The sequence below is a fragment of the Marmota monax genome, unplaced genomic scaffold (genome assembly GCF_021218885.2).
Source record: "Marmota monax isolate L192 unplaced genomic scaffold, Marmota_monax_Labrador192_F-V1.1 WCK01_AAM20220418_F8-fsc00197, whole genome shotgun sequence".
Classification (NCBI taxonomy): Eukaryota; Metazoa; Chordata; class Mammalia; order Rodentia; family Sciuridae; genus Marmota; species Marmota monax.
Genome location: NW_026694815.1, coordinates 2,953,332 through 2,966,659, shown reverse-complemented (window position 1 = coordinate 2,966,659; position 13,328 = coordinate 2,953,332). Strand labels below are relative to the sequence as shown.

General features: G+C 35.6%; 1 protein-coding gene across 4 annotated transcripts in view; it reads left to right on the top strand.

The window, feature by feature from the left end:
• The window catches only part of Mtus1 (microtubule associated scaffold protein 1), a 141,980-nt gene that overhangs the window by 79,260 nt on the left and 49,392 nt on the right, over positions 1-13,328 (top strand). For all 4 annotated transcript variants that reach the window (XM_046425956.2, XM_046425957.2, XM_046425955.2 and 1 more), the window contains exons 5-6: positions 1,411-1,542; positions 4,586-4,624. In XM_046425956.2, coding sequence (XP_046281912.1) covers positions 1,411-1,542; positions 4,586-4,624 — 171 coding nt within the window. The remainder of the gene's footprint in view (positions 1-1,410; positions 1,543-4,585; positions 4,625-13,328) is intronic.

The following is a 13,328-nucleotide window of genomic DNA, read 5'->3' as shown; positions in this document are numbered from 1 at the left end:
GATTCAATTTTACAAAAACTGGAATGCTCATTGAAGCCTGATAACCATTTTATTAGAAAATAACCTATGAAATTTTGAGTCTGTCATTTTAAGACTATAACATTCCCTGTACATCTACTAGAAAATGATGTTGAATTTTACAGTAGTAGCACCTTTAGGTCTGTCATTTCCCTTAGCTTCCTGTCAACTTTTGGAAAAACAGGCTCTAGGTGCTGGGGAAGGTGAGAATTAGAGAAAAGGTCAGGAAAGTGACAGCAGCTTGTTAGCAGGAGGGAAGGCTCTGAGTGATTTGACCTAATATTAGAAAAGTTATCTGTGCACAAGAAGAATTCACAGATGGCTTATTGTACAAGAATTGGATGAGGATCAGGGGAGCATAATTGCTTGGTTTTTTTTTTTTTTTTTTTTTTTAACAATTAGGATAGTTTTTCCAGTGTAACAGTTATGAGCACTATTGTAGGAATTAGGATAGTTTTGCCTACAAAAACTTTCTAGCTATCTTCACATTGATAATGTATTTGTAAACAAGGTAAACATCTTAACCTTTGCTGAAAGTGTAAGGTGAGGGAAGGCATCAAAGAGGTAATTAAGAAATGTGTTAACATAGGGCCGAATAGCAGAGTAGCATTAGATGTTGAAAATTATTTAAAAACAATAAAAAATCGGGCTGGGGTTGTGGCTCAGTGGTTCAGCGCTTGCCTCGCATGCAGAGGCACTGGGTTTGATCCTCAGCACCACATAAATAAATAAAATAAAAATATTGTGTTTATCTACAACTAAAACAAATTTAAAAAATAAAAATAAAAAATCAAGTCTATTGGTAGAGGAGAAACTTTTCCATGTAATATAGAAGGTGATTTTTATTTAGGTCAGAGTCCCTTTGATCTTTTTTGCTTTGGGGCTAGGCATCTTTATAAGAAGTCAGCTGTTGGCATTTCAGATTCTTGCTGCAGCAACAAGGGATCATAACCAGATCTCATGTTGGAATTTAGAGTTTTGTCTGATTGTTCTTGTGTCATTAATGTAGCTGGCTAGCTGTACTCTGCCTTGTACCTGTGGAGATGTATGCTTCTCCTGTCTGCACCTTGGGCATGATTGTTACATAGCATGTGTAGCCATAGGATCTACCTCCCAATTTTTATCTGGGATGAAGGTTGAACTGTACAAGATGCATAAACTTGGATAATGTCAGGCAAGCCAGAATGTATGGTCACACTGGTTATAGCATTACTTTGTGTCCTTGAAGATACAAGATTGAAAACATGAACCCCCTTTGTATATCCAACACTCAGTAATGACCGGCACATTATAGGTGCTCAATGAGCATTTGTTGATTCAAGGAAGGAGGAGTAACTGTGAAAGATTGATACTTTATTTACTTATGAAAAGTACTTTTCTATTTTATTACAGCTGGTAATGCTGCTGCCATCAAGTATGAGGAGAAACCTCCAAAACCAGCATTTCAGAATGGCTCAGGATCCTTATATTTGAAGCCTTTGGTACCCAGAGCTCATGTGCACTTGCTAAAAACTCCTCCAAAAGGTATGGTCTTTAGTATGGATAGAATGAGAGTAAGACATGTAGAGTCCTTGACTTGTAGGAAGTTAAAATTTGACAATTAGGTTTATGGTATATTTTGCATTAAAAAAAAAGGTATTGAATAAGGAGATAGAATACATTTGACACTGAGAGAGTTGTTCTTGTTATGAGATTTAGTAGGTTCTGTAAATAAAACCTGTTATATAAAAGTCCACAGGTAAAAGAAGGGTATAAGGTGAAAGTAGCAAAAGTTAAGAGTTAAATTATTGTAACACTCTAGAGCATGAGACATAAAGGAGTAGAAATTTGATTTGCTTTCTGTCTGTCAATGTTTCATGGTTATTAATTTCTTGTCTTTGTTCCAAGACCATGTTCATTTCTCTCTGCTCTTTATCTCTAATCTTTCCTATGTCACTCACTATAATTGCTATAGCTGCTAAGAATAATTCTTTGGGTTTATAGAACATGCTTATATATTCTTCACATGTATATACTTCACATGCAATGTTTTCACATAAGTTTCTCACAGTGGGTATAACACACATCAGAAGTCTTCCTTGTTCTAACAGTATTGGGCACATACTAACCACCTGATAAGTAATGGCTATTATTATGATTCAATAAAACAAACAGCACCAAGCTGTTTCATATGAGATAGGGAGGGGGAGATGGGAGGAATAGGGTAGGGAGGTGGGAGAGGAAGGAGGGGACACCGAGTTAGAAATGATGGTGGAATGTGGTGGACATCATTGTCCAAAGTACATGTATGAAGACACAAATAGTGTGAACATACTTTGTATACAACCAGAGATATGAACAATTGTGCTTTATATATGTAATACGAAATGTGACATTCCATTGTCATATATAACAAATCAGAAAAAAAGTCTTCTTTGTTCTTAGTGAATTGAAAGATTGCTTAACTGAAAGACTAAATGTAAATGAGAGAATCAACCCACAAAATGAGACCTGTTTTTATATTAGAGAATTTGGAAAACAGAAACATGAAAAGTCTTTGTTGATTCTGTCAGCCACCAATTACCATTACATTTCCTTCTAATTGTTTTCCTATATATATAAACAAGGTTTTGTTTTTGTTTCAACAATATCAAGATCATAGTGTATTCATCCTTTAGTATCTTGCTTTTTAGTAATTAATAGTATATTGTGAGAGTTTCTTTCACTTTTAATGGTGATGTACTTTCCATTCTATGGTGGTCTAGTTAGTTTATATTGGATAGTATCTGACTTCTATTGTGGTACATAATACTGAGATGAACATCTTTCAATATGAATCATTGCGCATTGTTTCAGATTCTAATGACTTCCTCCTGATATTCTTGAAAGGAGAATTACTAGGTTTAACTGTATGAATCTCTTTGTTAGTATGTATTTCTAAGTAACTTTCTAAAAAGAAGTTACTCTCTAACAGTAGTATGAGAGTATCCATTGCTCAGCATTCTGAACAGTTTAGTGTATTTGTGCATGTGTATGTATGTGTGTGTGTGTGTGTGTCTGTATGTATATATCTCCATGTATTCGTGTGTGTGTGTGATCATATGGTAACTTAAAGGTAATGGACCTATTGACTGTTTATCAACACTTTCTTCTTGCTACCTAATTGAAGAGACAATTGCAAGTATTAGAACAAAAATTCTTGAGTGTGCCATCCGTTTCTCATTTGTCCATGCTCTTAAATACATTTCTGAGGCGTCAAATGGCCCTTTCCTGGGATAGCATCAGGATGTGAATTGTAGTTTTTATTGATGATGATAAAACCCCATAAAGTGCACAACAGTGACTGGAAAAAAAAAACAAAAACTGTCAAACTCTGACACTGTGGTAACTTTCAGAATAAAACTTAGAGCTTCCCCTGATGATTTTGTGGACCAGGGAACTCCAGTATTCTGAAGTACCTCACTATTGAATTTATAAGTTTTATATCACAGAGGTTTGATTTGAAGGGGAATCAGTGCTTTCCATTTATAACGTCACATATTTGAAGAGATAATCATCTTCTAAAGTTCCCTAGATAGAATATGGCAGCTAGTTTTAACTGGTAATTGGCAGATGGTTGTGGGCTAGAAATACTGATAAGCAGAGTCCTCACAGTTTTCTTCTGCCAGCTGCCATTCCTGGTTGTATTTTATACTGAATCAGTTTGGAGAAAATGCATTAAGTGTGCTTTTCTTCACAACTGAATAGAAGTTGGCACTTTGAGAAGGCACACTAGTCTTTTATAAAAAGTCTGGCCCCTTTGCCCTGATAGCAATGGGAGATAATACTATGTGCTTAGAAAATGTGTGCATTCAGTACTGTTTTTTAAATAATCTGCACATCCATTTACTTTTCATAGTTCAGTGACATTAAAAAAATGAACTTTATCTGTTCTTGATTGCCGCAGTCTGGCTGGGCACAAATCACGAGCCACTGAAGCAGGAACAAACTTTATTTTTGAACTGCAGGAAAACACTTCACACAGCTCCCGGGGAATCCTCCCGAACGCCATGCGGCTCATCCAGGAAACCCCCAGCCGGAAATATCTCTCCCGGAAATCCCTCCTCCTGCACTTCCCCAACCAATGGGAACTCTCGGGGAATCCCCGGAAATCCCCAAGAGAACTCCAAAATAGTGCAAGAACTCAAAAGTTGCGGCAGAGGCAGATAGTAATGCCTCGCCTGTCAATCAATACTGTTGGCAAAATGCCAGGGGCCATACAGACTCGGCCGTGGCTCTCTGCACTTGATTTTTAAAAAATAATGTGGCTTGGCCCATTAAAACTGCCCACTTAAAAACTGTAATTTGTGATGAGTTCATATCACTCTTAAACTATTATTTTGGATCACACTTGGAATATCATTTACTTAAAATATGCTTGATAAAAAGTGATTTCATCTCAGTAGTATTTCTTACCTGAAACCTAAAGTTTAGGTTAATGGATTGTTTTTGAAAATAAAACCATTATTATTACAAAACAGTTTGGTTTTTGTGTGGTATTTCCAATAAAATATATATGCATTTTACATATATTTCTTTTATGTTTTAGGTCCTTCGAGAAAAAACCTATTTACAGCTTTCAGTACAGGTGAGTGACCACTTTAAATATTGATGGAGAAAAAGAATCTTTTTATTAAGTCATGTTATCATTAAAATTACTTAAATTTATTTAAAGCAATTGCTCACTCGTATGCTTATAAATAGAATTTTAGACTTTGAGGTATAAATAACTGCTTGTGATGTGGACCTGCAGATTGTTAATATTTGGGGAACATGATTGACAAGACACCTGATACGTTAAAGGACATTTTATAAATAATGGGTAATTTCAGTTTAAAAAAATGATTTTGTTAATATGGTTCATATGAACTCTGAAAGTTCCCTGGGTAGAATATGGCAGCTAGTTTTAACTAGTAATTGGCAGATGGTTATGTGCTAGAAACACTGATAAGCAGAGTCCTCATGGTTTTCTTGTAGTGTCATGCCAGTTGCCAAATTATCCAAATTTTTTTTCCAAATTATCCAAATTGGATATCCAAATTGGATAATCTTAAATTGCTTAATCTTAAATTGCTGAATAGTCTCCAAATCTGGTTTTAGCACCTTTTGTCAGCTCAGCAGCTTACTATTTTCTGTTGGGCACACATCTCTCTCCAGTGGCCTGTAACTTCAATCATTTGAATCACATAGAATCAAAAACTTTTGTGTCTCAAAGTCAGATTTCACAAAGTGGATTCACTGTAATTCGTATATACTCTATGCATCTGATCAGGTCCCCCACGTACTATTCTGCAGTCTCTATCTTTATATACAGTGGATTCTAAGTCCTTTGCAGATTAGGGCAGGAAATCAGGAGAGAGAGAGGGGCACTGTTACAGCACCCTGACCATAGTTTATTCATTGTCTCTGACAATGTCAGATCAGGTTGCAGTTGTGAGCCCAAAATGAGCAATGGTGTTGTCTTCAGGGAGCTGACAGGGTAATCAAAGAATTGGCTAATAAACATGAATCACAACTACAGTAAGTTCTAGGAAGGCAGGAAGGCTACATGAGGTCTGATTTGAAGGATGCAATCTAGTGAGGAAAACCCAGGCAAGAAGTTAAATTTTTGAGACTCCTGTGTAAAGGAAATAGGGCAGATGACAGTGCACAGGGAATAACTAGAATCTTTGAAGACACACCAAACACACTCAGTTTAATAAGGCAGAGCAATGTGAGAAATGCTATGAAAATGGTTAACCTTTTGTAAATTCTTGAAGCTAGAAAAGACAGCCATGCAGAATGATTTAAATTCTAAAGGTCCTCAATAGCCTGAGTTTGAGTATATGTGGTTCTAATTTTAAAAATCAAAAGAAACTACTCTATGTACATTGAGGTTTTTATTTTCTTTTTTTAAAATTTCTCGCACATACTAACATTTAGAAGAAAAAGATAGCTTTGTTTATGTTGGAAAATCAGTTAACCATTCTCAAGAGAGCCGGATCATGTGATAACTTTGTATGTAACATGTTTGAGAAACTTCCAGACTATTTTCAAAGATACTGTATCATTTTACATTTTACACCAGCAGTGTTACAAGGGGTTCAATTTTTCTTGCTATTTTCTGTCTTTTTGGTTATAGCTATCCTACTGGCTATGAAACAGTATCTCATAGTTTTAATATGCATTTCCCTGAGGCCTAATGATGTTGAGCATCTTTTCTTGTTCTTATTGGCCACTTGTGTATCTTCTTTGGAGAAGTGTCTATTCAAATCCTTTGTCCATTTAAAAAAAAATTGGATCATTTGTATTGTTGAATTATAGGAGTTCTTTATATTTTGAGGTTATTAGACCCTTGTCAGGGATATGATTTGTAAATATTTTCTCCCATTTTGTAGACTATCTTTTCACTTTGTTGCTAGTATTTTGAAGTACAAAAGTTTTTGCAAGGTCCAGTTTATCTGTTTTTTTTTTCTTTTTTTTGCTTTTGATTTTGTATCTTAGAAACTATTGCCTAATCCAAGGTCATGAAGATTTATGCTTGTTTTCTTCTAAGATTTTGTTATTAGCTCTAACACTTAAGTTTTTGATCCATTGAGGTGTTCTGCTTTTATTTTAGTGCTGGGGATTGAACCCAGGGCCTCACACATACCAAGTTATGATAAACTCTGAGTTCATTTTTTTTTTTTTTTAAATATGGTGTGAGGTAGGGGATCCAACTTCATTGTTTTTCATGTGGATATGAGTTGAAAAAAAAAAATTCCCTCCATTAAAATGTTTTAGCATCTTTGTCTTAAATAATTTGCTATAAATATGAGGATCTATTTCTGGACTTTAAATTGCATTCTGTGGATCTACATACATCTATCTTTGCCAATACTACATTGTCTTGATTCCTGTGATGTAGTCAAGTTTTTGAAATCGGGAAGCATGAGTGATCCAACCTTGTCTTCTCTTTGAAGATTGTTTTGGCTCTTTTGGGTCCCCCTGGAATTTTCATATGAATTTTATGGCCAGCTTATCAACTTCTGTAAAGAAATCAGCTGGGATTTCGATAGAGATTGCATTGAATCTGTAGATGAATTTGCAAACTACTGCATCTTAGCAATATTAAGTATTCTAATCCATGAATATAGGATGTTTTTCCACTTATTTGTTCTTTGATTTCTGAAATATTTTATAGTTCTCAAAATATGAGTTTTGAACAAGTCTTTTGTTAAGTATTATTGTGTTTGACTTTTCTGTGCTTTGTGTGCTGTCATAGATACGTGGCACAGTGAAGTGGCTAGTTAAATTAATCTAATTCACCTGTTTTGCTCTATATTAAATATCAAGCTTAGAAAGACAATCTTAAGTCATGTCTCAATTCTGTGATCATATGAACTATGATAAGAATATTTCTGTCAGACATAGTAGATTATAACCCTCGATGTATTCTTCCTTTACTATAGAGAAAGGCTGTAGCATCAGGCTTATTCCCTTGTTAGGTTGTAGGACTGACATTGTACCTTATTTCAGTGACAGAGTTTATCAGAATGGCAAATTTATGCCTGATTATCTGAGGAAAGAAATAGAAAGTACTGTGGGCTTGTTTGACAAAGCCTTTGACCTTGGAGTAGAAATGGGCAGAGTTGTGTAACACCTGACTGAGTAACCACTGACATTTTTAACTTAATTTTAATCAGTTTTCTAATTGAAGTATCATCCTTTTAAGAGGTTGACATTGATCTAGATTGTGTGGTACATCCATGTATTTTCCTAAAATCACAAATATGACTATTCTAGGTTCTTCTACTTGATTGTTAGTGTTGTGACTTAAGACTGACCTGGTATTATGAATCTAATGAGGAAAAGTCTCCATGTGTCATTTTTGGGAGGCACAGCTTTGATGCTAAGAAGTGGTGTCCCAGTAGCCAATGACTTTAGGTGGTAAGCCTCTTCAATGATAGTTTTCTTTTTCCATATAACTGGAAGGGTGAATTGCTAAGGCTTTTTTTTTTTTTTTTTTTTTTTGCCCCCTACCATGATATTTTGTGACAGCAGATCCCCCTGACTTTCTTCATATTCTGCTGGCAAATCATTACATTTTAGATGATATAAAAACCATTGTACTAAATCATTATACTAAATCTTTGTACTAAACCTTTGAGATCATTTTATTTTTCTGAACAGCAAGTAGTGGCAAAAGTTACAGGTGACCAACTTCATATCCTTTAATTTTAGGAAAATAATCACCTTTAACTATAGCAGTTTGCCAGATTCCAAAGAAATTTAGCAAGCAGAGGTTTAGAAATTACCCTTCAGGTTATTTTATTGTGATTTTTTAAAAATACAATTCAGATAGCTTAATATCATTTTTATTTCTTAATACATAGTGATCAATTTTTTCCCCCTGGTACTGGAGATTGAATCCAGGGGCACTTAACCATGGAGCCATATCCCCACCTCTTAATTTTTATTTTGAGACAGAGTCTCACTAGGTTGCATAGGGCCTCTCTAAATTGCAGAAGCTGTCCTCCTGCCTCAGTCCCCTGAGCCTGTGGGAATACAGGCATGTGCCACCACACCTGGCCACAGTGATCACTTTGAATGAAGGTCACATTCAGCATATGTAGGAATATTTAGCAACTGCTCTTGAATATTTGGAGTGCTTCTATATTTCATTCATAATGATTCTTCGATGAACAGCTTTACACTTAGCACTTTCAAAGTTTGGAGAATTTTCTTGTGATTGATTATTAAAAGTAGCATCAGTAAACATACACATATGTTAGTCCACTTAAATAACAATGTTGTTTTCCAAAAGCTTTGTGTCAGTTTGTGCCAAGATTGACAATGTGAGAGTGCTGGCTTCACCATCTCCTGGTCAACACTGGATATTATTTAAATTTTTTTGACTGATATGTAAAAATTTTACATAATTAGTCTAGTATTTAATCAATTATTTTGAAGGAATTCCCTTCTCCCATAATACAGGAGAGCAGGAAGAGAGTGAACTTGTGAGGCACTGGGTGCTGGTGTAAATCTTGGGCCTGACACTTTCTATTTGCATACTGACCTCAGGCAAGTTGCTAAGCCTCTCCAATTCTCACGTTTCTCATTTCACAATATGGGAATATTTAGGGAGTAATTTCCAGTATGGGAATAACTTGGACGAGGTAGGATTTCTATATTCAAGGTCCTCAGACAGTGAGGGATGGTGATGACCATGCTCTCCATGGCTCTTATACTTCTAGTGGCTTATTTTTAGAGTTCTTTTCCAGGAAGTTGGAGTATTTTGAATCCATAAAGCCAGCAGGAAAGACCTCTTAAACTCAAGAGGCATTCTCATAGGGTCTAGCTGTTGTAATTTATTTAAAGGTTATGATGCTATAAGATTCTGGGCAACATTGACTCTAAATAAACTTGGCTTACTGTTTACAAGGAAGATATCGCATATACCTCAGCATAATATTATGATGTTGGTTCTGCCACACAGGGAAGCTATCTGGGACACCAGAGACATCTGAGTTGTTTCTTCTGCTCCCTGATTATTTTGCCCAAGATCGTCAGTCTCAGGTGCCAGGGTGTCTGCCCTGGAAAATACACATGCACTTTTCCTTCCATACCCATTTAGTCAAGGTAGCACATGGCAGGGTGGCTTTCTGTAGCTCCTTTTCCCAAGTATTGGAAAGTGGTTTAAAGTTGCAACCCCGCTCTGATGAGGTGGTGCCTGGATGAGGCTCACTCTCTCTGTTGCCATAGGATTATAATCATGTGCTTTTCATATTTAATAGGCAGATTCGGGGCTGGGGTTGTGGCTCAGCAGTAGAGCTCTCATCTATCTTGGGTTTGATCCTTAGTACCACATAAAAATAAGTAAAATAAAGGTATTGTGTCCAAGTACTTCTAAAAATTAAATATTAAAAAAGGCAGATGCTATTTAGATACATGATAAATTTGCTGTTTTGAATTAGGAAGTAGGTGGGGAATGGATTGTTTAGTAAATCTTGATACAATAACTGCCTTTTAGAAGGAGCTAGATCTCTTCTTCACCTGTATTCCAGATGGGATTAGTTTTAAACACAAAAGTTAAAATAATAAAAGCACTAAGAATGTAGTCTTGAGTAGAAAAGGCCTTTCTGGGAACACTGTTATAATACTAACACTGTATTAGTAAATGTAGCTGTTTTAAGCTCCTCCTCTGTTAAAATCATTATAAATAAGCAAAGAACAAACTGAGATATCAGCACCCTATTTACTCTATGTGGAGCTCTTTGAAATCAGCAAGATAGACAACTCCATAATAAACACCAAATGGGCATACTATCCAAAGAGACCAAGAGTCCATGCAATTCCCATTAAAATTCCGATGGTGTTTTCTTTACAGAGACAGGAAAAAAAAATCCTAAAACTTCTTTGGAACCATATAGAACCAAAATGGCCAAAACAATCATAATTGTTTTGTAATTGTAATTTTAATTACATAATTGTAATTGCCACAAGCTGAAGGCATCATAGTTCCTGATTTCAAAATATATTACCAAGCTACAGTTATTAAAACAGTATGGTCTGACATAAAGTTAGGCATATAGTACTGTGGAATAAAATAGCCAGAAATAAATCTGCATGTATGGTCAACTGTTGGTTGACAAATGTGCCAAGAATACACAGTGGGGAAATGATAGTCTCTTCAACAAATGGTGCTGGGGAAATGATACCCACACGCAAAAGGAAAAAAGTAAACCCTCGTCTCACACCGTGCACAAAAACAACTCAAAATGGATTAAAGACTTAAATGTAAGTCTTGGAGCTATGAAGCCCTCCTGTGAAAACATAGGAGGGGAAAGCTCAAGACGTGTTCTTGGTAATGGCTTCTTGGTATGACCCCACAATCACAGGCATCAAAAATGAAATTAGACAAGTGGGACTACACCACTAAGACTTTTCCACAGACCAGAGGGAACGGTAGCATGAAAGGCAGAACGGGAGACGATATTTGTGAAGCATGGCTGTGATAAAGGGGGCATTCATCAAAACAGTATCGGGATCTGGAAGAGAAAGTCACCCTCAAACATTCAGTGCAACATTACTCATGGTAGTCAAGGTGTGGGAGCAATCTGAAGGCTATCAGTGGATGAGGATAAAGAAAATGTATACGTGGATATTGTAATGTTCAGCTTTCAAAAAAGAAGAAAATCTGGCCTTGGAACAATGTGGATGAACCTCGAGGAAATTATGCTGAGTGGAAATAAGTCAGTCACAGGGCAAATGCATGATTCCCCTTACACAGGGTGCTTAATCACAGAAGCATAATGCAGCACGGAGGTCCTGGGCACTAGCAGGTGGCTGCCAGGAAATGAGAAGTTGCTTTTCAAGGGGAATAGATAGTTTCAGTTGTTCAAGATGAAAAAGATCTAGAGATCTGCTGGACAACATTGTATGATATTGTAAACTTAAATTTTTGTTGAGCCAGGTGCAATGGTGCCTGCCTGCCTGTAATCCCAGTAGCTCAGGAGGCTGAGGCAGGAGGATCTAAAGTTCAAAGGCAGCATCAGCAACTTAGCAAGGCCCTAAGCAACTCAGTAAGACTCTGTCTCAGTGGTTAAGCACCCTTGGGTTCAATCTCAGGTTAAATGTTTTACTGTAATAATAATAGGAAAATACACAAACAAAAAGGAAAAAATGAGTGGAAAGAAAGGAAATATATAGGGCCAAGGAACATGAAAGAAGTTTACCTACTGAATGAAAATAATCGAATAGTTGCTCCTACATGCTGTAGAGTAGAGATTACAGTAGTTTTGGTATATAGCCAAAGCCTTTTACCTAGCAATTTCATTATCAGAAAAGATCCTAGGAAAAGGATTGATTTACTTACTGCTCTTCAAAATTGCTTAAAATGGGGGCAAATTGAAAATAACCTCAATGTCTTTACAGGTGTTGTTTAAATTATGTTTATTGACACTTTATTAATAATCTTCTTGAAGCCATCGAATTAACAATGTAGGGGGTTATTTAATCCTTTGGTAAGACAAATATTAAACTTTAATAAGTTTACTAAGCAGTTACAGAGTGGTCTGATATACAGAGTGGCCTGATATAATTTTTTTTTTTTGTGCTGGGAATTCGAACCCAGGGCCTTGTGCATGCAAGGCAAGCACACTACCAACTGAGCTATATTTCTGGCTGTTAAATCTTATTTTTAAAAATTAAATTTGTTTAAAATAAAACCCCTCACATGTTCATTTTTTTAACAAATGTTAAGCATGAACTAAAATACTGCTTTTAAATTATGCTCTTATTTTGGGTAACTACAGAAAAGGAAATTACACTCTTCTTGAATATCTGATAATCTTATGGGTGGGTAGTTTAAATTTTTTATTGTTTTGTGTGAATTTGTAAAACAATTACAGTATAGTATATTTTCCTCCTAAGGAAGAGGACATTATGGAAATATTGGGCCTTGAGTTGAGCATTCCACAACTGAAATAAAGAACTGAACTTTTTATGGTAGAGATTGTTGCAATTTGTGTTATGTGTTAGGGGAAATAAGGAGATGAATGTTATGGCTGATGTTCTATTAGGTTAAGAAGGTTGGCTGGACAGAGAGGCTGCAGTGTCTGAACTAGTCAGCTGATTCTTTACCATCATTAGCAACAACCCAGTCTTATTTGGAATGCATTTCCTGGCATCTAAACCCCTTGAGCAACATATGCTAGAATCATGAGATCATTGTTTTCTAAATTGCTGATTTAAAACAAAACAAAACAGACACACATTGCCACAGTACAGTTTATGCAATACAATTTTGATTTCTGTTGTTTGCATACATTGTGATATTACAATGTACTGACCTAACACTCATGCTATCTTCTTCTGTTGTTTAAGCTTTACTGCAGACTTTATACAGTTTTCTTTAATTGTTTTCCTTTATCTATGTCATTTGTAGAAACTGTTTATTTTGCAAACTTTCTGCAAAACTGTTTTAATGTTTAAAATTTTTTTCCTGCATCCAATGTCTGTGAATAAAAAAAGGAAAATATTGAAATGTGTAACAAAAATTAAAACTTCCTGAAGCATTGCTGATGTTTTTATATATTTGTTTCAGTATTCATCCTTTATCTGTTTTAAGTTGAAATTCTATGTTGAATCTTAGTGTTACTTTTCTACTTACTAATTCATAGTAACATACTAACTCATATTTTAATGTAAGTCATAAAAACTTAGTCTGTAATAACTTTAAACTGTTCCCATCTTAACCATCAAATTTTCTTGATTGTTTCCCCACTACTGCCCGTGGTGAGCCTTACCATGTTCACCTAAATAAATTAGGA